We start from the raw sequence: 24,312 nt of genomic DNA, 5'->3' as shown, positions 1-24,312 counted from the left end.
CTCAGAAAAGCAGGGCTGAAAACTGCTGAACTGAATGTGGGGGTTGCATCTTTCCTTAGAAATCCAGGTGAGAAGGCCATTTCGCCACTTGGATCTGTTCATAGAGTGTCTGTTGGGGGAGCAATATTTAATCCCATCAGGCTGAGGACCATCTCAGAGGCATAAGTGACAGAACAAAGAGAGCTGATAGCATGGTTTAAGATGTGTGTGTGTTTTCAACCTATATTAAAATGTTTTCTAGAATTTTTTAAATAGGGAATGAATTGGTGTCTGGATTCAATTCTCCTGAAATGGCCACGAACCAAACCTGATAGCAGGGTCTGGCACCTGAAAGTGAAATTGACTGATACAAAAGTGAACCTGTTGGCCTATTTTCACTGACCAAGCTAAGTGTGGAGTAAAAATTAAACCGTGAACACCAATGGTGAGCAGTTCCTGACTTTCCTTCCTTTTGAAGTGGTTCTTAGTTACACAGGGACGTATCTTAGTTTTGTATGATTTGTAACCTGATAGATCCCATTTACAAGCTCACAAGAGCTCATTGTACCGCTACTCCCGTGGAACCCAATCTGAGGATGAACAATCTACCTCTCCCCAGCATGTTCCCTGTCAGTTTGATTTTCAGGTTTCTATTCCACCAGCTTGTCATCTTTGACAGATTCCACCCTGGGGATCTTTCTGTCAAATAAGCAACAGAATTCATAGAGCCCAACTCACCGACATCTCAGGTTCCTGACTTTCTCTCTGAACATTGTATCAGTCACCCATGCTGCTCTGCAGTTGCCCAGGAGCTAGGCAGCTCCAGGCCAGTGACATGACCCCATGTTCTCCAGAATTGGACCCAGGCTGCCACTGTCAAATCAATGATGGGGGAGCTTTGAAATCCAAAATCTTTAGAAACAGCAATTTGGCAAACTAATTGTAGGTACCAGAGGAGGCCAGTTTGAATAGAGCATCAGATCAATATTTTGCTTCTTGTTCATTGAGTCTGGGTCAGAAGCTGCAGGGGGAATATCTCAATGAATGGCTCTGATTACTGATGTTCAGGACGCATGCTCTGCTCTCCAGAGCTCACCTCCCGTCCTTGGCTCTCAGTGTTGGACTCCACTGGCTTACTGGAAAGCAGAGGTTTCCCCTGACTGTAGTTTATTCTGTCACTATGTAAGTGCCCTGGTGTGCTGTGATAGCACAGTGAGCCCGTGGCCTGTGTCCCACGTGACTCCATGTGAGGAGAGGAGTCCAACATCAACACGTGCAGACCAATGTCCTGCTAAACAGATTTGTTACATAGGGTGAAACAGTGCTATTGTGCCAAATATAACCCCGAGGTTTTTCCTCCATTACCTGACATTCCTTTGGAAGCATTTCACAGGATAAGCTGGGCGGATGCAAATGGGCTAGCATTCAACAGAAGATGAACATCCGGATCCTTTCCCAAAGTTTATGGGGTGTTCAGAGCTGATGTTTTGGCCTGGCATCCCTATAGTGACATGGGCAGCAGTGCCTGTTGCTATGACATTGTGAGGTCTTTGCTTTTTGTATGTGCCTAAACATTTCTAAAAGCTCACCCTCTGTGCAGGGGCAGCAGCCACATTACGCTCTGAGTCATTGCAGCCTGTTACAGTCAGAAACACACAGTGCTCTCTCCTGGAGACTTCACTTTTGTTCTTTATTGTTATTTTCCTGAGTCTAACCAAAAGTCATTTTAGATTTAAAGTCTCCCCAAAGCTGGAGTATGTTTGGGTCCATTTCTAATAATATGGGCCAGATCCTCCACTGGTGTCTATCTGTCTAGATTAGGCACTTCTATGAAGTTACCCTGATTTACACCAGTGGAGAATCTGGCCCAGAGGCTACATTTTAGAGCCCTCTGGCATCCCCATTCACCCCCTTACTCTCTTCCCACCATACACCAGCCTGAAAGGCCTTGCATTGCAGTGACTCTGTCTCTAGCTGAGTGGGCTGGAGATGGGTCTCCCTCAAGGCCACAAAGTACAACCTCCAACAGCACTGTGTAGCACTAGACAGAGTCCTCTGCATGCATTTGCTTAGCAGATCAGTCTTCTTACCTGCTCACCCATGCCCTGAGCTGTTGAGCAATGAATTGCTGGGTTACACCAACTTTGTGCAATTTAGTTTAAGCTGCAGAGACAGCAAAGGGCAGTTTAATTTACTTAGCTTGATACAATGCAAAATAATCACATTAAGAACAAAGCAACTTGCTCTCATTTAAGCTCACCAACCTCCAGAAAATTAGAGCCAATCACATCTCACACAGAACACCCCAGTCATCAACTCATACGTTTCTGTGGGAGCTGGAAAGAAAAGACCAATAGCAAGATGCTGTGAGTTTGCCATGTGGATTTATAGAGATATTTTGTTTGCATTCATTTTAATCAACAGCCCCCTGAAAGGAGAGAGAGGCACAACTCCCATCTGTATAGAAAGAAGTTAGACAAAAAGAGGAAGGAAGCAAGGCTTGTAATGGAGCCAAGGCCTGGAACTGAAAAGCTACTGGTGGGGGTGTGGGTGTTGCTCATTAGAAAGAGATTTGCTTAGGTATTTGTGACTATGGTGCTCTCCAGTTCATGGGTGTCTGAAAACAGGCTAAAAGTCTCAATGCTGGCTACAGCTAGTGGAGCGCCTCCTTTCATCCCCGGGGTGAAGATCTGAGTTTGGAAGCGAATGGTCCTGCAGCTTCAGTCCAACGGATGACCATGGAATCTGTCTACATGCAGCCAGTGCTTTGTTACACTGTGTCTGGAGATGCAACCCTTCTAGCTCACGCTGAGGGCGTGCTGCATTATTAGCGTGGGGGAGAGGCTCACTGCTATGTATCTGGGGTCTGGTGAAGGTCCTTGCAGATGGTGCAGTAGCATTTTTTAAGTGGCTTTAACTGCATTCTGTTTAGTGCTAGTGCCTTGACAAGTACCTAGATAAATGCATGCACCAGGCATTTCTCTATCAGCACCGGTGGCAATAGCATGGAACCATTTACAGCTGTGGCACTGCGGCACCATCCCCATTTGCTTGTTCTGCTACGGGCACTCACTGGTTGTTAGGCAAAATGTAAATCTAAACACCACACAGTGATCACTTCGTGATAGACGCTGAGAGGCTAGTAAGGATGAACAGCCAGCATACCCTGATTTCCATGTGGATGCAAATTTGCATTGATGAAGCACTTTGCTTGGGGGCAGGGGACATTCTCAGGAAGAGTGAAGCCAATGGTGGAGGCTGATGGCAGTTCAACTCATTACTTCTAGCATCAGGTGAGATGGGGTAGATAAACCGGAGGCCTGGCTCTGCACTCCTTACTCAGGTTAACCCCCCACTGGCCTCCTGGAGTGCGAAAGGCCCTAAGCAATTGGAGTAAGAGATGATTTTCTTAAAGGGTCTGTAAAAGATGCATGAAAGGGAACAGTGCAGGTTTGCTTTGAAACTTCACCCAAATACAAAAGTTCTCGTGGGAAATAAATCCTTCCCCAGGGAATGACGGGAAGGGACAGGTCATTGCTGCCTAGTGTTAGCATATGACTCAAAGCTGCCTGTCCAATGTTAATTTACCTGGAGTGAGGCAGAGAGATTGACAAGACTGGAGTTTTCAGAAACAAAAATATGTTGTAAAAAAACCTCATGCTTAATTTACTATAAATCATGATCTTTCTACTCCTGCGGCTTGCACCCTGCTGGAGCTTTATCTTATTGTAACAGGCGGCACATTTAAGTCACTCCAAAGCTTGCCGAGTTGTAAATATTAGTGTTAACTTGATATATCGAAACAAAACCAGCATTGTCCTTGTTGGATCCGTCTTTGTAATGTGTTATCTCCACAGAGTCAAAGTAGGCAGTGCTTGCAAAGAACTTTGGGCATGAAAAGCACTGGAGAAGGGCTGAGAATTCTTCAGAAGTATCACAGAGATCATGTTCAGTGGGGTTTTCAAAAGAACTGAGCTCTCAGGCTCCATGGCAGTGCTGGGAGGTGTCTTAAAATCTGGCCACTTCAGCTAGGTGTCTTGATGGGAACTACACTCTCCTTAAGAGCTGACCATAAGCCTGGGGTGTCTCACCAAATGACTCCATTGTTAGGAGAAGTCCTGTAGCAAGAAGAGGAAATGGCACTGCTCTGGTGATAAGGTCTGTAGACATGCAGTGAAACTACACAGATTAGATCAGATTGCACAGAGTATAAAATACCCTGCTGTTTGACTTTGAAAATGACCACTGCTTTGCTCCAGAACGTCCAAAGATGCATATGTTTTCTAATTGCCTGCTTGAAGGGGAGTCCTCTGTTTCCCTCTGTGTGAGGCTATTACAGGGATGCTGCCAAATACAAGCCATTTCCTGGAGTCCTTATTGTCTTGGCTGAGAAAGCACTGCTGGATTTGGTCTGCATGTAGCCCCTGAAATGACACATGGCTGTACATACGTCTCTAATAATAAACACTTTGATGGCTAATGCTGAAAAAACTCATAGACTTTAAGGTCAGAAGGGACCATTATGATCATCTAGTCTGACCTCCTGCACAATGCAGGCCACACAATCTCACCCATCCACTTCTATAACAGACCCCTAATCTATGTCTGAGTTATTGAAGTCCTCAAATTGTCTTCCAGTTAGATTGACTCCACATCACTCATGCTGCCTGCTCACTTTTTAAAATCTCACTCAGCTCAGACAGTGCACTGGACTTGTCGGCATCAGTTGGGTTTAGGGCCAGGTTCCCTTCCTTGTTCTCATGCCCTGGTAGATGCAGTGCACCTCACATCCCTTTGGGAGGCTGGTCAGTATCTTTATCAGCATCTTACAGTTGGGGAAACAGCCACAGAGCTGAGGTGACTGGCCAAGGTTGCTCTGTGAGTGTCTGGTGGAGCTTAAGACTGTGCCTTGACCACATGGCTATCCTTCCACTCCCTGCACTGGCAAAGGCCGAGAGGCAGACAACGTGCTACTGAGAGTATCATCCCAAGAGCGGAGGAGATTTATCCCAGATTAGCACAGCACAGGGATCTCAGGGCAACATTTCCATTTTAGCCCAGCTGTTGGCTGCCCAGGAAACCTGACATGTTCTCAACCTCAGGATTGGATATTTGTGCAGAGCACTGACTGCAGTCTGCCCCAGCCATGTCCCCAGGTCACAAGGGAAATAGGCTTTTTCTGCTCTGGCTGATCAGCTTGGTTGCTTAGATTTGTGGGAGTTTCTGTAGTGGGTGTTTTATGGGGCGTTGATGCTTCGTTACTGTTTATTAGCCTATTTTAATTATCTGTTCAGCATCTCAGGGCCTGCCGACATACATAACTCTCAGGGTATAGCTCCACTGCAGTAAAACACTTGCAGCTGGCCCAGGTCAGCGGCTCAGGCTTCCAGAGACCGGGCTGCAGGGCTATAAAATAACATGTGGACCTTGAGGCTTGGGCTGGAGCCTGGGCTCTGGGACCTTCCCCTTGTGGGATCTCAGAGCCCGGGATCCAGCCCGAACCTGATCATCTACACTGCAGTTTTATAGCCCTGCTCCCCAAGCCCTGAGAGCCCGGGGCAGCCCACTCATGCCAGCAGCAGGTCTTTTACTGCAGTGGAGATTTCCCATGGGAGTCAAGATCTAATAGCGGTGGGGCTCTGTGTATGCGTGTCCGAGTCAGCACTGCATGACTGCATAGAATAATAGCAGCTGGTCGTTAAGAGACCAGGGTTTGGAGCAACCCAGGCTCATGGCAGATTAGAGTGTATGTTTGAATGGGGGTGGGTGGCCAAGGTCTTGCCCTGCTGAACTGGGACAGTTGCTCCAAAGGGTCAGTCAGGAAACACTGAGCTGGCTGTGATCCCTGTGGTGTCTGAGCTCTGCAAGGCCTGTAACACTGAGTCCTTTCCTTTGTCTTGGGACCAATGGGGTTTTGCTGACCTCCCTGGGCTCTGCCTGGTGGCTTGCTGGAGATCTGACCCAGGTTGTGTTATGTGTTCATTTGTTAAAGCTGATGCAGAAGGACGTTTACCTTGGCACAAAGGGAACGAACTTGTTTCTCTTCAGGTCAGGTTTGAACTGAATTACATTAATTTTCTGCTGTTACAGGCTCAAATCCATCTCCCCATTCTTCCCTAGGGAGCAAAGTGAATTCCACGCAGCTTCCGGTGGCTGTGTGTATATCTGACGAGAGCATATAACACAGGTCAGTGTTAGCTCCTTGTGGACACTACAGAGGCCAAATACATGTTACATGCTGAGGAACCGCCAGTTCCTTGGCCCTTGAATGGGGACGTAGTCTGGCATTTTCCAAGGGAGTCAAGCACCTAAATCCCCCTCAATTTCCATGTATTTGGACAGTGCCTGGCACAATGGACCCCTGAGCTTGGTCTCTAGGTGCAACCCTAGACACATCATAATTCCCAGCGAAGGCGGACAGACACCCTTAACTCTGCCCTATTGAGGCCCCAGGCCATAACAGTGTTGACAGCTCTGATGATTTTTCATGAGTGATGGGATTTCAGCTGGGGCTGGGGATGGTCTGTGATGGTGAGAACAGCTCCATCTGCCCTGCAGATTTCAGCTGGGCCTGGGGAAATCCTTCTTCGATGGGCTGCTCTCCCCACTTGCCTGCCTGGGACATCCGACATGGAAAGGGGTGGGGGAAGGTTGTGAAGAGCCCCTGGAGCTGCAGGGGAGGCAGAGGCAGGGCTGGGGGATCAGAACAGATGTGGAGACTGGGCAGATGTTGGGGGCAGAACTGATAGCCAGAGGGGTGCAGGGCATGATGGGACATATGCCCCCTGAAAGTGTGTGGGGCAGATTGCCCCCAAAGCCCCTCCCTGTAGTGGCTGCAGCCCTGGAGGGGTGGGGCTCACAAGCCTCTCCTCCCGTGGGTGAGCCCCGCTGGCCGTTCCTGCCTGACGCGTTGGTGCCGGTGCCTCGGGACCCTTGTCATGGGGCCGTGTGAGCAGGTCAGTACATGGGACAGGCCTGGTGTCAGGCAGGCTGGGCCTGGGGTGGGGAAGGGATGTGGAGCAACGGTCCTGGGCCTGAGCATGCTCTGTCGTCCCCCTGCCTGCCAGGAGGAGGAGGAATCAATAAATTACGGCAACCCCTTAATACTGTGGTTACTGCAAGGTGAGCAGTGCTGCCAGCTCTCGCAATTTCCTTGCCAGTCATGCGATTCTTGCTGGGGTGGGAGCCCAATCTCCTAATGACAGGGGAATCTCCAGCCCTCCCCCAAGTTTCAACCATCGGCCCACCTTCTGGGAAAGAGCAACCAGACAGGGCTGCCTGCAAAAGGCAGGTCGGAGCTCTCCCCTTTTCCTCAGGAGCTGAGAGGAGGAAGAGGGAGCAGCTGACAGCATTCCCACAGGATGGAGGGCAGCACTGATGCACTGTTTTGATTATCTGGGGTCTGATTCATGATTTTTGAACTTTAGGTTTGATAATAGAACTGAGTGAATATAATTGGTTAATTTTGAACCCAAACCATTTTTTCTTTGTTTTTTTCTCAGTAAAATGAAAGACCCTCAACATTTAATTTGGGTCAAACAAAAAAATAATAATTGAGTGTTGATTTGAAACTGAAGGGTTGTTTAAACAGGAAACAGATCATTTGGACATTGCTGATTTTTTTTCAGTTTTTTTTATCTGAAACTATTCGCTGATTTCGAACTGAATTTGCATTGGTTCAGTGCCCTGAAAAATGCATTTTTTGGCTAATTTACCGTTTATTGAAAATATTTTGTCCTGCTCTAGTGGACAATCCTGCATTCTGATGCCAGCAACGGAGTGTTCCATTATCTCAGGTGGCCGGGGGGGTGGCAGGGGTCGCATGATAAACACCACTTAAAGTTAATATTTCAATAGTGAGGGGGCTTTGTGCCATCAGGTCAGTTCTCCTGACATCTGCTTCTTCCCTGATGGAGTATCTGGTAGTTTGGGTTTGGATAAAACAAGCCCAGATGTGCTTTTTCTCACCAGCATTATGCCAGTGGCTCATGCGATGACCTCCCAGTAGGAAAGGGGACACTGTCTGGATCAGTTATTAAATCTGTCCAGCTCAATCAATATCAATTATTTTACACAAAGCAGAAAGCTTCTGTACTAAACCAAACACAATGGCACCATCTTGTGATAAGAGACCCACTCTACACTGAGGAGTAAATTGCTGGTTTTTCGCAATCAGGTAACTGAGGCATTTTATTGGACGAAAGACGCAGACTCCCACAACAAGCAAGAAGGTGAAATAAATGTAGTGGGTTAAGTCCTGCAGTGCATTTTGAAATCACTTTAGACTGTAAACTCCGTAGGGTGAAGTCTGCCTATACTGGTAAGTTGCACAGTGCTGAGCGTGTCAGTAATTAGCCAATACAAAAATAATAAACTAATAATTAATAATGGGAGTTTTGCCATTGACTTCAATGGCATTTGACTCAGTGATTTTATCATTTGCCTTCCCAGCTTCAAAACCTTGTCTTGTCTCCCCCAGTTTACACATCACATGAAAACCCTAAAACAGCTCTGCTGAAGTCACAGTTAGGTGATAACTACCTCCGTCAGTGGGACACCTACAGCCTGACCATTGTTTTTGTACCCAGTGTTAAGAGTGAGTAGTCCCTATAAAAACACCCAGAAAAAGACCAAGACCCCAGGTCTTGTCTCCTGCCCTTGGTTTTTTGTTTAAAAATATAAAAATGAAAGATCTTGGAATAATTAAATAGGATCATAGGGGGAATTGAGAGGCTGTTCTTATGTAGTGAAAGTATGTCCAGTTGTTAAGTACTGCAGCAAGGGAGCTCTCAAGATCTTCAAGAGGATGTAACAAAATTTGGGTACTGGTTTATTACATTAAAATAAATTAAACAGTCGTCACAAACTGTATCTTATACAGGTACTGAACGATGACGTTGTGATACATGCCTGGGATATTCTCTGTAGTATGCTGGACCTTGGCTAGCAACAAATAAACAGTAAAAGCCAGCATATTCCATATCATTTGCCAGGAAGTAGTCTCCTGAAATGGATTAATTTTAAATAACTAAGGACAGGTTACACAGAGCCTCTACAGGCCTGTGCATTATATAAACTATAGGGTAGGATCTGCTATGTATCTTGGGTCCATGGTTTCTGGTTAATTGCTCTTTGCAAAGCCACATCCTCCTGGGATTCTTGCCACGGAGTGATTTGTAGAGGTAGGTTGTAATGATCCGTGGCTTCCAGCTATATGCACACATTCTGCATGGTGATCAGCTAAGCGCCATACACAGAACACTAGGAATAAAACTCATGGACTTTGGCTGCATGGAAAACACAGGCCAGTTCCTGGTGATGAAAGGAGTGGCCCTCAAGCAAGGGAGAACTCTGCCCTACACAGAAGTAGGTCTAACATATTCCATCCAGCAGAGGGCAGGGACACCCACTCAGAAGCCATAAAGGTCCTGATGTAGTGTATGTATCAACTGATCTGACACCTTCCATCCAGAACAGAAGCAAGTACCTTGCTGTATAGGCAAAGGAAAAGCAAGGCCTATCAGTGCAAACATTCGCCTGACATGCGTCCAGTTGGAAATAACTGTATGCTCTCAGAAGCTTCCTTCATTCTCTCTATAGCCAAATTCTGTCAAAGAATAGACAGGAGTGGCAGATGGCTCTCTGTCTGACCAGGCATATTTTATGAATTAAAAGACCCCTCATTTTACACGTGTTTAGTTACGACACAGATAAATTGCAGTTGGCAGATGGCTATCAGAGTCACAATCTCAGAGAGGAGACTTCGCTTTAAGCTTGTGTCTGAAGGGACTGGCAGTGTTTCTCCAAATGAAGAGAATGCCAAGATCACAGCTATCAAGGGGGAATTATTGAGGAAATTGCATAAATATCCTAGATAAACCCCAGTAGGTAGATTACAACTGGCATCGCAACCGTGAACCCTGCTCAGGACCTGAGAGAATATGTGGTTACCTGGATGGTGTTGCGAGCTGCTTCCAGCATTCTCAGCCCTGGCTGGATTCCTAGCCCCGGCATGGACAGAATTTGGTATACTAAATGAAGATCACAAGGAGAATGATATGAATAGGGAATAACACTTTGCACTTATATAAGATGGATCATCTGAGCATCTCAATATGCTTTGCAAACACAAATTAATTCTATGCCTCACTGAAGCTGGCAGTATTAACCTCATTTTTCAATCAGAGAAACTGAGGCCTAGCTGAGCGTTGCATCACCAGCCTGCCAGCAGTCAGATGGCTGCAGCTTATTTGCATATGATGAAGTTGATTGCAGCTGCCCTCATCTTTCACATGGTTTGTAGTTATTGGAAACTGAACTGCTAAGGAACAAAGGATCTGTTTCTATGGAAATGTCCTTAGGAACAAACGAGGAAAGAGAAATACAGAAAATATGTTAATGAGACAGAGGAGGAGATGTTTCTATGTAGTTTACAATATTTCTTTGAGATATCTATGGGGTTCAGTGGTTTAGCTCTGTCCAAGTCATCACCACTTCCTTGATCCTTACTTTCTCAATGCTGGAAAGACAATGGCCAGGCTACTGTAGATTGGCATAGCTCCTCTGAGTCAATGGGGTGATGCCACTTTATGTCTGATGAGGATCTGGCCCACACATAATTTCCAAGACTATTGGATCAAGACAGAACAATGGGTTATCTCTGTAGGTTACAACTCTTCTGCATGAAAGATGAGGGCGGCCACCAGGGGCACCATAATTCAGCCACCTGGATCATCATGCAAAATACAGCCAGCTTGGCCCTAATTTCACTCATCTCTGACATAACTCTACTGATGTGAATCTTTACTCTGGTGTAAGTGAGCAGAAGAGTCAGGCCTCCAGTATATTTGTGAGTGCTTATATAATGGTCATGGGCACCCTTTGACTTACATGACCATGCACACAACATGAACAGTCAAAGTGTGAGTCACAGAATGGTTTATAGGTTGAACCAATGAGGATTATTAGTATCCACTGGATCATTTTGGATAACTAGCATCAGCTGTCGTGGCAATGAGCGAAAGGGCTAAGCCTGCTGATACTGAACTGCAGCTGGTATTGCTGCTGCTATTTATCACCAGGGCCGGCTCTATGCACCGGCAAACCAAGCATGTGCTTGGGGCAGCACAATTCCAGGGGCAGCACAATTCCAGGGGCAGCATTCCGGCCACCTTTTATTTTTTTTTTTCGCTTTGGCAGTTGTGCTCTCGGAGTTTTTTTTTTATTATTATTATTTTTGTTTTGTTTGGGGTGGCAAAAAACCTAGAGCTGGCCCTGTTTATCGCTTATTAAAGGCAAGTGAGCAGCAGAGAATTGATTCTACAAATCTGGGCCTCAAGCCTGCAAGCTGCTTTGCGCTTGCTGAATCAGGCCTGTGGGGATGTAAGTGTCCACCTAAATGGAGTAGCTGGAGGTCCAAATTTGTATTAAGTTTGCCCTCCTCACTAAATGACAGTGGTTAGGATGCTAGCCCGTGATTTAGGAAACCTCCATTGGATTCCCTGCCCCAGGTGCCCTGTATGACCCAGAGCAAGTCACTTAGGCCCTAAGTCACTAAGGTATTTGAGTGCCTAACTCCCCTTGACATCTGCCTATCTGCCTTCAACAGAGCTGGGCCTCAGCTTCTGGGCCTCAGTTCCTGTGCGTAGCCTAGGGATGATAGCACTGAACATGGCCTCTTGGGGTTGGTGCAGACAGGTGCTGAGCCACAGGCGATGTGCTAATAGGGTTACCATCTGGCTGGTATTTGACTGGCCTGGCTGGTCGGTTTATGGATTTGCCAGTTGCCAGAAAAATAATTTAATCTGCCGGGCATGTTTTAGGTGGGTGGAAAGATCTGCAGTTTTATCCCAGGACGGTGGGGTAGTAAATGCGAACAGTTTCTGGGTCCAGCTACCCCACTTGACTCTGTGTATCCCCCTGGATACCACGGGGGGCGGCTGGAGAGGGGGTTGCGGTGCTGGGTTTGTGGCATGTCACAGGTGGTAACACCTGGGCGCTTGGCACCAGCAGGCTCAGGGCTCTGCCTCTCCTACAGCCGGGCTCTGCCGGGGTGGGTGGCACTCAGCCGATGGGGGGTTTCGGGGGCGGGGGGGGGCGCAGCCAGACGCGCCCCACCGGCTCTGGGGAGCCCCGCCCGCCGGTCCCTGGAAGTGGGCGGCGTTGCCCTGCCCAGCCCGGCTGCTGCCCGGCTGCCGCTGCCTCCCTCCCTCCCTCCCGCGGGCTGCGGCAGAGGCGCAGGCGCCCGGCGGAGGAGCAGGACCATGGCCGCGGCTCCGGCGGGTAGGACGGGGCGCCCGGGCGGGGGGATCCGGGCGGCGTGGCCGGGCTGCGCCGGGGGCACTAACGCGTCTCTCCCCCTTTCTCCCGCAGAGGCGGAGACCCGGCAGCGGCTCCTGCGCACCGTCAAGAAGGAGGTGGGTGCTGCGGCCGGGCCCGCGCAGCTGGAGCCCCCGGGGGCCAGATGTGGGGGTGGGGGATGGAGGATGTACCAGGTGTTCGTGCGCATCTGGATGAACCAGGGTCTGGCTTTTTGGGGGAGGCTCCTGAAGGCTTTGGGGGGGGCTGCACATCTGGAGCCTGAGGTCCGGGGGAGACTAGGGGATGCTCCAGAGGTTGTTTTGGGGGCGCCCTGGGGGTCAGCGCGCCCGGCTGCCCGTTGAATGGCTCTCGCTGTCTGTGTGTGTGTGGGGGGGGGGTAGGGCTGATTCCTCCTCCAGCTGGTTTATTCGTTTTGTTTGTGACTGCTGCAAGGGTGCGCTCTGAACGCTGCCCCGTCGCCGCTCCGGCCCACTGAGCTGCGGGGAAGCCAGTGATTTGGGGTGTTGCAGGGCTGGGGTTTATCTGGGGTGCAGGGTCGTTTTGATGAGCACGTCTCCCCTTCTGCTCCCCCCCCCCCGCAGTAGTGCTGGGATCTGCTTTTATCTGTTGTGACCATTGCTAATAACTGTCTCCCAGCTCCCAGCAGGGTCGGTCTTGTGTCATTACTAGCAGCAGTTAGGAAGCCAAAAACCCAACAGTCCCAAACTCACCCCTGTGGCTTTCTTTACTGGCCTGGGCTGCGCTGTGCACCTAAAGGAGAGAGTGGCTCCAATCCAGGGAGATTGCATGAGATTTCCCCAGGAATCCCATCCCCTGCCTGGGGCCTGAATTGTTGGACTGACTCTTCAATGACCTGCATTGAAGGGATTCAGCTGAGGGGGATTCATTGCTCCCAGAGGGGCTTCAGTAGGGGATATCACCTTTTCGCCCACAGCCACTGGCTTGTTTTAGAGCCAGGTCTACCCCTGCTAGTACATGCACATGTCCCTGGTTTTCTAACATGATTTTGCAGGCGAGTAGTTTGGAATGTGAACACATCACTTTAGCTGGTTAAAAGGTGAAAGTTAATCCCGACTGGATTTATGGCATTTTGAAAGCTAGCTGGCTGCCCGGTCACTCGCGCCTGTTACTGAGAGGGTTTCATTGGCTGTGTTGACAGAAAAGAGCATAATATTGTCAGGGGAAGGGTCAGACGTTCCCTGAAGGACTCTCAGACCTGATTTTTATAGCTGTCTACAGGTAGGGGAGCGGCAGCAGGATCTAGTGGTTAGAGGGAACCAGGACTCTTGGGTTCTAGTGGGTCCTGTGACCCACCATGTGACCTTGGAGAGTCACCTCAGCTCTCTCTGTGTCTCACTTTCCCTGTCTCTTAGGGATGTTATGAGGTTCCATTAACTAATATTAGATCTTCGGTGCAGGGTACTGTACAAATGTGAAGCGTTATTTCCATTTTAAACCCCTTAAGGATATGGTCCTTGCTTGTACTGTGCTAGCATCTAGGACCGCAGCCGTGGATCAGGAGCCCCGGGCGCTAGGTCCTGTACAAACACAGCACAAACAGATGCCCCTGCCCCAGACAGCTTCCAGCCTAAGTGCTGTTAGCCATTAAAGGCCCTGCTTTGGTAATACACCATTACGTTTCCAGGGGTTGCTTGGGGATATGGCTGCGTTAGCAGGTGTCCTGGAGCTGAACTGCCAGGAGGTGCTTGGAAAGTTTGCCCCTCGTTGACTCACCTGCGTGAGAGAATTCCGAGGGAAAGTGTATGCTTTCTCTCTCTAGTGGACTCGGCCTTACGTGGAGTCTCAGAAGTGACAGCTGTTTGTGCAAGCAGAGCCTGTGAGCTTAGGATGCCAGTTCAGCGATCTCAATCCTTTATTTTTCCTTCTTTTCTGGGTTCTAGTCAGCTCCTTTGGGAAAGTTCCCAGGCCCAATATTTACTCTGCTTAAAAACTGAGGCAAAGCAGTGCCCTTTGGGGCTGCAGGATTCTGGGCTTGGACCTAATCCCAGGCCACCTCCACGCGTCACCTCCTTGCCGGTGATGGATCTTTAGTTATCGTCTTAACAGGTTTTTTTGGCTGGTCCGTGAAGTGCCGCCGTCCTTCCTAGAGTCCCCGCGCTGCTTCGGAGCTCCCTAAAGGAATGTACATCGCACAGACCATGCACGGACCCTTCCTCTTGCATTTTGACAGAATTATTTGTATTTATTTTCTTTAATTGCACACATAAGTATGGTATGTCACTGTGAGGCAGTATTCATGGCTCATGGGATCAAAATAAAAACCCTACCAAAAATACAATCTAACGAGAGCATGTTAACGGATATACCTATATCCAATTCGAGCTCCAGTGTGGGGCCTGTGTCATCTTCAGTGTTTCTGGCCGAGTGCTGGGTTGGTGTTCGTAGCCGTAAGCCATTCTGAAGCTGGTGGTACAAATTCCTTTGTCCTGTGTCATGTAAATATGTTTTTGTTGCCGGCAATGTGACTCCCATAAGGTCTCCCCCTGCCCCCCCGCCGAGTGGGACAGCACCCTGTTTGCTCCAGTGACAGGAATGACTCTAATTGTCCCTATCCTCGGCCTGACTGCTCCCTTGGTGTAAATCAGCAGCATGTTAAAATGTTTGAGGATCCTGGTCTCAGCACTTCTGAGCTCTCACACGAATGACTTGCACGTGCATGTTTGTGCTATGTGAGTGTGCGCCCACAAGATGGGGCAGCTAGGGAGCTCATTTTAGGCCTGTCTGGCGTGATGGTCTCCCTTTTAACACATCTTGCACAGTTTCTGTTTAGATTAACAGCTTTCACTATCCCAGTCTAGGGCTGCCTCGGATTGAGTGCTCTGTATCATATGGATAATTACACTCCCGCAGCCTTTTTCATCCTCTCACTTTGAAATCTTTTCCCAGTGTGGGTAAGCATTCTGAGCCCCATTTTACAGAGATGAAACCTGAGGCCTAGAGAAAGGAAGGGATTACGCAGGGAGTGACTGGCACAGCCAAGAACAGAATTGAGGTCTCCCGACTCCTTGCCCCCTGCTCTCCCCACTAGACATGTTGCATTTTATAAGGTAACCAGGACACACGGTTTGAAAAGCAAAAAGACTGACATACGTGGTTGAGCCAAACAAACGAACCAGTTTGTGCCCTTCCGCATCTTGATGCTTGTTGTGATGGGTGTGGTGGAAAGAGATACTTCTCGTTGCCTTGACAACTGCTGTTACACTACAGGAAGAGTATGACAGTTATTTAACATCTGAAATTAAATTGACCTCTTGTAATTACAGTCCATCTGTGACTCTGCCTGAATTGGTATGAACAGAAAGAGCAGATGCAGAATGAAGAAGCAGCCTCTGGAAGGTCTGAGGTGGTAAAGACAGGGATGGTGATAGCAAAGAAGATGAGTAATACTCAGTGCCCCGATGGAATAAGTTAAAACAGGGTTGAACAATGGGCATGATCTTCAGGTCGGGGAATTTATTCTACGTAGGTTCTGATCCTGCCTTCGTCACCGTATTGAGCGCCTTCCAGTTGTGCTTTAAATGACGAGCTGTGTGGTTCATTCTCCCCGCAGGGCAGGGAGTCGTTTTTTGTGTTTTAAAATGTGCATGTTGCTCTGCATGCGCTAGAGAAGGCAAGTTGAAGAAATGTGCCCTGCACTTGGAGTAGAAGATGGTAAGATTTGGGATGGTCCTTAGTTCCCGGGGGAGTTGTGCCACAGTCTGGGATTAGAGTTTTCTTTGGGGCCATTCTGTGGCACAGTTGAGCAGCCATGTCATGCAGCATTTCAATAGGTCCAGCTAAATTCAGCCAAAGATTAAGTCTGTATCAAAGGAGAGAGAGGAAGAGAAAGTGGAAAAAAAAGACACTGTGGGCAAGTGAAATAGCTCGTCGCCCCAATCTGGATGCATGAATGTCAGAATATAGCATAGTCTGATATTTGCTTTTTTTTGAAGAGCCCTCAGGCCTAGTGCATTATGGTAATATCCCTGTTCAGTGTCTTCTGTGCAACAGATACAGAAACACTGCAGAATTTCCTCCCATTCACCTACACTGGATTGCAAAACATTTGGTTTTTCTTTTGAATGCTTTGCATGGGACTTTTTGGCAGTACCTGAGCTTCCCGAGCTCTGCGTCCGAATGCATGGTTTCTGTGTGCTCAGAACACACAGTGCTGTTGGCAAAGTCTTGAGGAAGGTGAATGCGATTGGTGCCTGGTCCGACGCACCGTGAAGTCAATGGAGGTCTGGCACCAAGACCCTGATTCAGCAAGATGTGGTCAGACCCTGTTGAGCCCGAGCTGCATTTCTCTTCCCTCTTCTTTTTTTTCCATTAGAAGTAAGAACAATATTTGAGAAAATAAATCTCTGGGTTATGCAGATAATTATTTACTGACATTCCTGATAGTTAAAATAGGTGACTCCTAGGCATTTTTGTCTGTGGCAGCACTGCCATCTCTTCTGTCTCCCCTACTCATTGGATTTACTTAATTTTTTTTAACTCAATCTTTCTTTTCTGAATTGGTTTAACTCTTTGGGGTTCCCCATGCATAGCAGCACTGCAGGAATTTCCTCCCTTTATTGCATCCCTAAGACTTTAGCACAAACGCTAACTTTTGTTCCGCTGAATCAGGACTGAGGTCTCATCTGCTCTGAGAGTTTTAGCCTCTGGTGTAGCTTATCGGGTGCAAACGTCTAGTGTAGGTGAGTTGTTTGAAACGGGGTAAATCCATCCTGATGGAAGCAGTAGTTTATACTGGCGCCCCCTAGAGGTTTGCAGTGGTGCAGCTGAACAGGCATCTAAAACCCCAGGATAGACAAGGCCTGACTAGATCAAGCAGATAGATATGTGACACAAATCATTTGAAAATCTCTTGCATTGACTATCCAACACAATACAACTTCCCATTGCAGCTTCCGTGCTTGGGTGCCATACTGCAGAAGGTTGCTGTTGTGTGCAGATTGTCCAGGAGAGCTGCACGTTCAGGAAAACAGTATGTGGCCTAAAGTGTTTTTTGCTCTTACTGTCCCTTTTGTCAGATGTTTTGGGACCAAGTGGATGGAAATAAATCAAGTTAATTCTGAAAGCTGCCCATGGTTCCTGTTGTGCCGACCAAGCTGGGAGATGTCTCTTCTTTTCCATGAAAAATTACAAATGTCTGTTTTTTCTCCAGATTTTTCAGATTATTGTCAAAATGAAAAATATTTGGTTTTGAATCACTAAAAAGTGTTCAGCTTGCAGGGAGGTTACTGAAAAACTGAAAATACCTTAAAACTTCAACAAAAGCAGAAGTACTCTTGCAAAAACTTCCACTTAATTGAAAAGGCATTTTTTATTTAAAACGTTCAGTATTTTTTTTTTTTTTGCTCAGCTGTAGGTAGTAGCATTGCAGATGAGCACACACTGGAGAGTCAGCATCACACCTGAAAGAACATGGGATATGTAGGGCCCAGTTCTTCGCCACCCTGCACCTTGTGCTGTCACATTCACCAGTGCAAATTGTAAAATGCTAGCAGATCAAAAGAGCAGCTCTGCCCTCTTGCACAGCGAAAGGCAAATGGGAGTCAGGTGGGGTGCTGGAAATAGGGGTGCTGGGGGTACAGCAGCACCCCCTGGCTTGCAGTAGTAATAACAACCAAATACACAGTTTCCACTTTCAGCACCCTCACTGTAAACATTGTTCCAGCAGCCCTGGAGTCAAGCCCACAATGTACCTAGGAGCTAGTTACGTGAACAGTCCTAGCGCGTGAAATAACTGGATGAAACAGGAAAATCAACTCTCTAATTGTTGTACTGACTCATCTGTTGAGGCTTTTCTTTTTTAACTTGCCACTCAGCAAGTGGACATTTAAAAGCGTTTGGTGAATGAACGGTTGGTTTCCCTATATTGTACACTGTTCTGCCTAGGCTTAGTTATTTCAATAGTCATTGATTGGCCGCACCCAGTTGCATTAACAATGTTTTATAGTCATATCCATTAGATGTTCTCTTTTGCTTGTATTTTGATAGCTTGGATGAGTTCTGCTGTAGATTTTCTGTAATGCCATCCTGGGTTAGACGGACAGAAATCAATCTCTCTATCCCAGCTCCTGCTTATATTTCTGTGGTATGCAAGCCTTAGTGTTGAGTTTGTAGCTAAGTTATGCAAAATTGTCAGCAATATCAATATTTGCATGGCCTGTGTCTCCATTCTTGGGCTGTGTGCACCGATCAGTCTAAATATTGATGTGCTCGGGCCAGCGTGAACTCTCATTTCTGGATTGTTAGACTATTCTATGTTTCATTTAGAATTATTGGGAATGCCTGGAGAATCAGAGTGTTTGAGTATTAACTATTAAGACAGAAACAAACGCTGCGTTTATACAGCTGTAAGGACTGTTCAGACATAACCAAGGTGAGACTGAAATGCTGTAAGTTTATAATGAAAGTATTGATTCTATAGGAACGTTCGGATGTCTCCCTACTACAACATACAAGTCGTTTTAAATGTGCCTGCTTCAGAAGTAGAGAAAAGGCCTTAATATTCTGTTTCTTGGGCTGCCTGCATTGATCTCTGCTAAAAACAATATTTCTAATCACTAGAGGCCATTTTCTGTCTGGCTGAAGATGAAAGCACTTCCTTACAGCTCCTTTCTCAGGCTCTAGCAAACCTAGGGGGAAACTTTCATATCAAAAACAACCAGGAGTCCGGTGGCAGCACGGGACTCCTGGTTGTTTTTGTGGATACTGCTGGTTGTTTTTGTGGATACAGACGAACATGGCTACCCCCTGATACTTTCATACCAAACCCAATTTCCTTGCTGCCTCCTTTTCCATGTGCCCTTTGATAGCATTTCAGGAAGATCTCTGCTTCAGTTGAGATCTCTGCTTCCCCTCCCAGCCCAGCCTCGATTTGGGGCAGCCAAGAAGTCCTCCTGTGTGCTTGTGGCATCAGTCGGTTGCCGTGGAAATGCCTGCCTTGTCACAAATTCAGCATTATGGCTTCAAAGCAAGACAGGCTGGACAGGCGCCTTAGCAAACAGCATTAGTATTTGGCAAACGTGGTGCTCATGAGACAACGTAATCAAACCAAGTGTCTGTGCAACATTAATGTTGTTTTCGTGGTGCCAGTCGCATGCTGTGGACTTTCCTGAGACAGGGCTACAGCCGCGGGATTAGAGTGACCAGATGTCCTGATTTTATAGGGACAGTCCCGACTTTTGGGTCTTTTTCTTCTATAGGCTCCTATTACCCCCAAACGGCATCCCAATTTTTCACACTTGCTGTTTGGTCACCCTATGAGGCATCAAGCATTCGAAAGTCCAGAAATGACCAGAGTTAAGCATCTTTCACACGGTATTGCCAAAGCACCACCGACATCCATGCATGCAAGTTTGCATTTAATGACGAAAACAGGCACAGAACCTACTACACATGTGCACCGTGCGCAAATTCAATGATGCAAGTAGGAAGCCAGGGCTGAATTCAGGCTTGGTGTAAGCAGGTGTTACTCTGTTGTCAAACTCAGACCTGGTGTAAATGGGTGCAGTTCTATTGCTATAAGTGGGTTTGCACCTGATTACTCCAGGTCTGAACCTATCTATAGGACTCTAGAATCTCCTGACTTCTGAGCACTTGGGGTTTTGTTTACCTGGCTTGTTCCCTGCTTTAATGTTGCATTAACATCAATTTCATTTAGAGAGAGGGAGTGTGCATGTGCGTGTGCATGTGTGTGTGTGTGTGTATGTAAGAGAGGCAGTTGCTAGCTAATTGCCACGTTAAACATTGTGTTTCAGCTATATATTTTGACATAACATATTTCCCTAATGAAATCTAACTAGCAATATGTCCAGGTCATGTAAAGTGCTTGTTGGCTGGCATAAAGATCTGCAAATCCCTTGTGTGTTCCATGTGTCACGCACACATTTGATGCAAAGGTTGCCGTTAATACAAGGGTAAGGAGGGGGAAAGGGGGACAAAAAACAACCAAGCCGCTCAGGGGTCAGGAAATTTCAGTGTCATGTAGGCAGGCTCAGACCTGGCGTAATCCGGTGCAGACCCATGGACAGCAATGGAATTTATGTTGCAGCAGCAGGAGGTGTTACGCTGTATTTAATAAGTGGCGATTAATAATTAAATAACATGGCTAGAAAAGCCAAAGGTCTGAGTCAATAGGATTGAAATTGATGGTTCATTGACTACAAGAACATGGAGCGGCTGACCATCTCTCAGTGGAAATGTGGTTAAACAGTCTGGTGCTCTGAGCACAGTGCAAGGATGGGTCTCTGCCCATGGGGAGAGACTGCTGGATTCGTTATACAGAGTGAAAGGAAGTCACCCTTCCCATCTAAAACCCGAGTGCCCTGGTACTGGCTGGATTCAGTGGCATAACTCCATTGACATCCATGGGCTGGATTCCCTGCTGGCAAAAGTGTCTTTAATGGAGTTGTGCCTAGCAATGAGTCTGGCCCAAAACTATAACAGGGTTAGTGAGAAGAGAATTGGCCCTTTGTCTGGGGTAGTGATGGAGCCTGGGCTGGTGTTATTCGCTCCCACTCCTGGGCAGGCCTTGGGGAGGAGCTGCCTGTGCCAGTATTCTTGGCTTGCCGGCTCTGCATTATTTCCTCTGATTTGGAGCATTTCTTGGGTCTGCTAACTTGGACAATTACTATTAAAATGAATTTTTAAAAGCAATGGTAAGTAGTCCTTCAGTAGAACACCTACAGCAGTGTACAGGGGCTGGGGCAGGGGGTTGCTTGACTGGACAAATGATGCCTCTTCAAAGTATGTTATGTCTTAATCTGCATTGCCAGCTCTTGGGATTTTACTGTGAAGTCCTCATTCCTTGAGTCATGTGACTGACGGTCTCACATAATTTCCTTTTTTTTTAAAACTAAAGTTTTCGGCCTTTGTTTGTGCAGAAAAACCAGAAAATCAGAACTCTCTGAAGGCTGATAAAAAGAACTAAACACCTTTTTAATCCAAACATTTTTCTGGGGTCTGACTCAGGAGTTTTGATTGCTTGGGCTGGCAGTGCTGTTTTTTCTCTACATTTGGTTGTCAGTGCTTCTCTTTCAAAGAAACTTCTAAGCTTCCTTGTCACTGGAGCAAGAGAAAAATTAATGACCGCAATGACTGTTCCCACTGACGTAGCTGCTGTGGCTAACCCAGAATATTTATTCTTCAGCATCTTACTTCTGTTAATATGCTCTTGGGTTGGCTGTTTGAATACTCCCTTATCAGCGAAACACACTTTTCAATGTGTCATTGAAGTTATTGAAATTGCAGACCGCATATGGAAGGATTTATTTGTTAAATATAACATGGAGAGGATGGGCCAAAATCTGATCTCTCTGATGTAAATCTGGAGTAACAATTCTTACTTCAGTGGTTTTGCGCAGATGCAGCTGAAAGTAGAATTTGTACCTATGTGTCCGTGTGTGTTTGTTTGTTAAATAACAGATCTATGTGAGCCTGGGAACTACCCATCCGGTACACACTTCAAATGTAATACTCATGTTAGTCTGAGGCAGTGAGAGCAAACAGCTTCTTAATTATGGTGAGCTAGCATGTGACCGTTATACACACAGGGCCAAAGTCTCTGCTTGGTTTGTGGAGCTAAGCAGATTTCCCCCAGCCAAGGATCTGGTCCCATGGACCACTGCATTCTCTTGTACCAGTCCAAATCTGCAGTAAGTCCGTTGAACTGAGCACGGATACTTCGGGTTTACCCTAGCATGCCTGGGGGCAGCATTTTGCCTACCGACTCAATGTACTAGTGTACACGTGTTAATGCCGATCATTTCCTAGTCTGGGCAGTGTGCGTGGTAGTGATAACTCTGTCGTTTCAGATTGTCCGTAAAGTGTTCTTGCAGGTAGCTCAGTGACTATGCCGAAGTTCACTGGGAACAGTTCATTAGTGACCCTGCAGAAATGTTGAACAGAGAGTCCGTGCAATCTCTAGGTAGAGATGGTGTGTGTGCTCTGGGGTTGGCAGCGTTCTAATAGATCAGGGCACATGTTCATTAGATTATTTATTTAATGGTCAGCTAGTAAACTCTAAAGCTGATAAGTGGCAGACTTTGGCTGCAGCTCGCAGGGTGCTTGAAAGATCTGCTTGGCACCTGCCCTTGGAATAATCAGACCGTTCATTTCTGGAAAGAATATGAACCTGTTATTAAGAGCACCCACATCTTGATTCTGTGAACGTTATAAAGAAGGCAGATAAAACAGGATGTTGTGGTTCTGTTTTCTAAAGGAACCAGATTAACAACTCCACTGCCTTTATCTCTTCAATGTAAAAGCAAATCTGGTGCTCGTGAAAGGTGTGCTGGATTACCAGTCTTATCGAGACTGAAGTCCTGCATTGGCCCTTGGCACAGCTACAACTGCTGTGCTGTGAACGCTTCCTGTCACTCATGTTGGCTCACTGTCTCCTTGTACTCCCTGTCTGCGTCCATTTGTTGTCTCTTATCTTAGGCTGTCAGCTTCTTGGGGAACGGGCTGTCTTTTGTTCTGTGTCTGTACAGTGCCTGGCCCCATGGGAGCCTGGTCCGTGACTGGGGCTTCTAGGCCCTATGATAATAGAACTGTTCACTTCCCTGCACTGCCCCACCAATGGGCCTCAGTCCTGACCTAGAGGGTCTCCAGGGCCATCCCATCCTGGATCTCCTCAGAAGCTCTCTGGTCGAGGGATATTGTTATGAAGGGTTTTGCCATGTTTTCAGTTGTCTACTAGGAATTGAACAGAGACTCTCAACCTTGGCCACCGATCAGTCTTCAGGTGAGAATGACTGATCTAGGCTGAATTCATACCTGGAGGTGAGAGGTCTGTGTCCCAGAGCTGATTCCTGAGCCATCCTGCCCATCGAGTTGAACGCTCACTAGTCAGTGCGCTGAGGCAAAATCTGCAGATGAAATCCTTGGAGCTGTTTTACACTCTTCTGCACGCCTGTCTTTGTAAATCTCTGCTGCACTCCTGGAGGTGGGCTAGATTGCAATTCCCTACATCACTGGACTTCTACTGCAGGGTTTGTGCACCAAACTGGTCCTTCTTTGGGATTTCTAGTGTTCTCTGACAGGTAAAATATTTGACATATGAATTACAGCCGGGCCCTGTATTACTGCAAATGTTAGTGGCGACCACATATATCCTGTGGAAATGTATGTATCACAGATCAACCCAATGAAGGTATGAATGGGAACTATACACTGGACCAGATTCTCTTCTCGTGTACCCCTGTGTGAATCATGAGTAACTCTAGTGAAATTGCACTGGTGTGAAACCAGGGGAGGAGGGGAATTGGAGCCTCTCTCTTCTGATTGCACTGAGATGTTGGCTATGCTAACATGGGTGCTGTTCCTTTGAGTCAAACCTTTCTGAGACCTTCATAAAGAATGTAGAAGGAAAGACTTTACCCCTGGTTTCAGAGCACCCAGAATGTGTCTCAGAGATGTAGACAGTTACATCTGTTCAAGTAACAAGGTGAAAACCAGAGGAGATTTCAGCTTGCTGAGTCCAGTGACCAGTTCAATACAGGGACATCTTCAAATGAGTGTCGCTAGGGCTCTGTCTAATTAGGGTGCAGGTGTCTTACCAGCATGGCATCTATTCCAGGGTAAACCAGTCTTGCAGCATTATCACTGAGAAATACCTCTTGGCAAAATAGCTGCATTACCGCCAATTGATCTGCGCTGCTGGTAAACTAATTTCCAATTTTTTCTCGAGTAGACATGCCCACAATTGCTTTAATTTGGCCTCTGTCTCCCTGAAGATTCCTTAGGTTCTTATGGTACATGAAATCATAAACTAATTCCACAGTATGGAGAAATGCTGCATTCCTTCCACTGGACATCTCTTCTAGATTTTAACTGGCGCTTTTGCTCTGAAAGAAATAAGGCCCCAATTCAGCAAAGCATTTAAACATGTGCTTAGAATTCAACATGTCCTTATGTCTCATCTTAAGGGCTCTGCTGAATTGAGACTTGAATGAGGACTGCAAGGTTGGGCCCACCATGCTTACATTGTAGGCACCA

The 24,312-nt window shown here is 47.0% G+C and overlaps 1 protein-coding gene across 5 annotated transcripts in view; it reads left to right on the top strand.

The window, feature by feature from the left end:
- The first annotated feature begins 12,200 nt into the window (after positions 1 to 12,200).
- SGSM1 (small G protein signaling modulator 1) overlaps positions 12,201 to 24,312 on the top strand; it is an 80,612-nt gene continuing 68,500 nt past the window's right edge. For 2 of the 5 annotated variants that reach the window (XM_030583136.1, XM_030583135.1), the window contains exons 1-2: positions 12,201 to 12,261; positions 12,352 to 12,395. In XM_030583136.1, coding sequence (XP_030438996.1) covers positions 12,243 to 12,261; positions 12,352 to 12,395 — 63 coding nt within the window. In that variant the 5' untranslated portion in view covers positions 12,201 to 12,242. The remainder of the gene's footprint in view (positions 12,262 to 12,351; positions 12,396 to 24,312) is intronic. The other 3 variants (XM_030583138.1, XM_030583137.1, XM_030583140.1) reach the window with 2 other exon arrangements.

Source organism: Gopherus evgoodei, chromosome 13 (genome assembly GCF_007399415.2).
Source record: "Gopherus evgoodei ecotype Sinaloan lineage chromosome 13, rGopEvg1_v1.p, whole genome shotgun sequence".
Classification (NCBI taxonomy): domain Eukaryota; kingdom Metazoa; phylum Chordata; order Testudines; family Testudinidae; genus Gopherus; species Gopherus evgoodei.
This window is presented reverse-complemented; position numbering and strand designations above follow the sequence as displayed.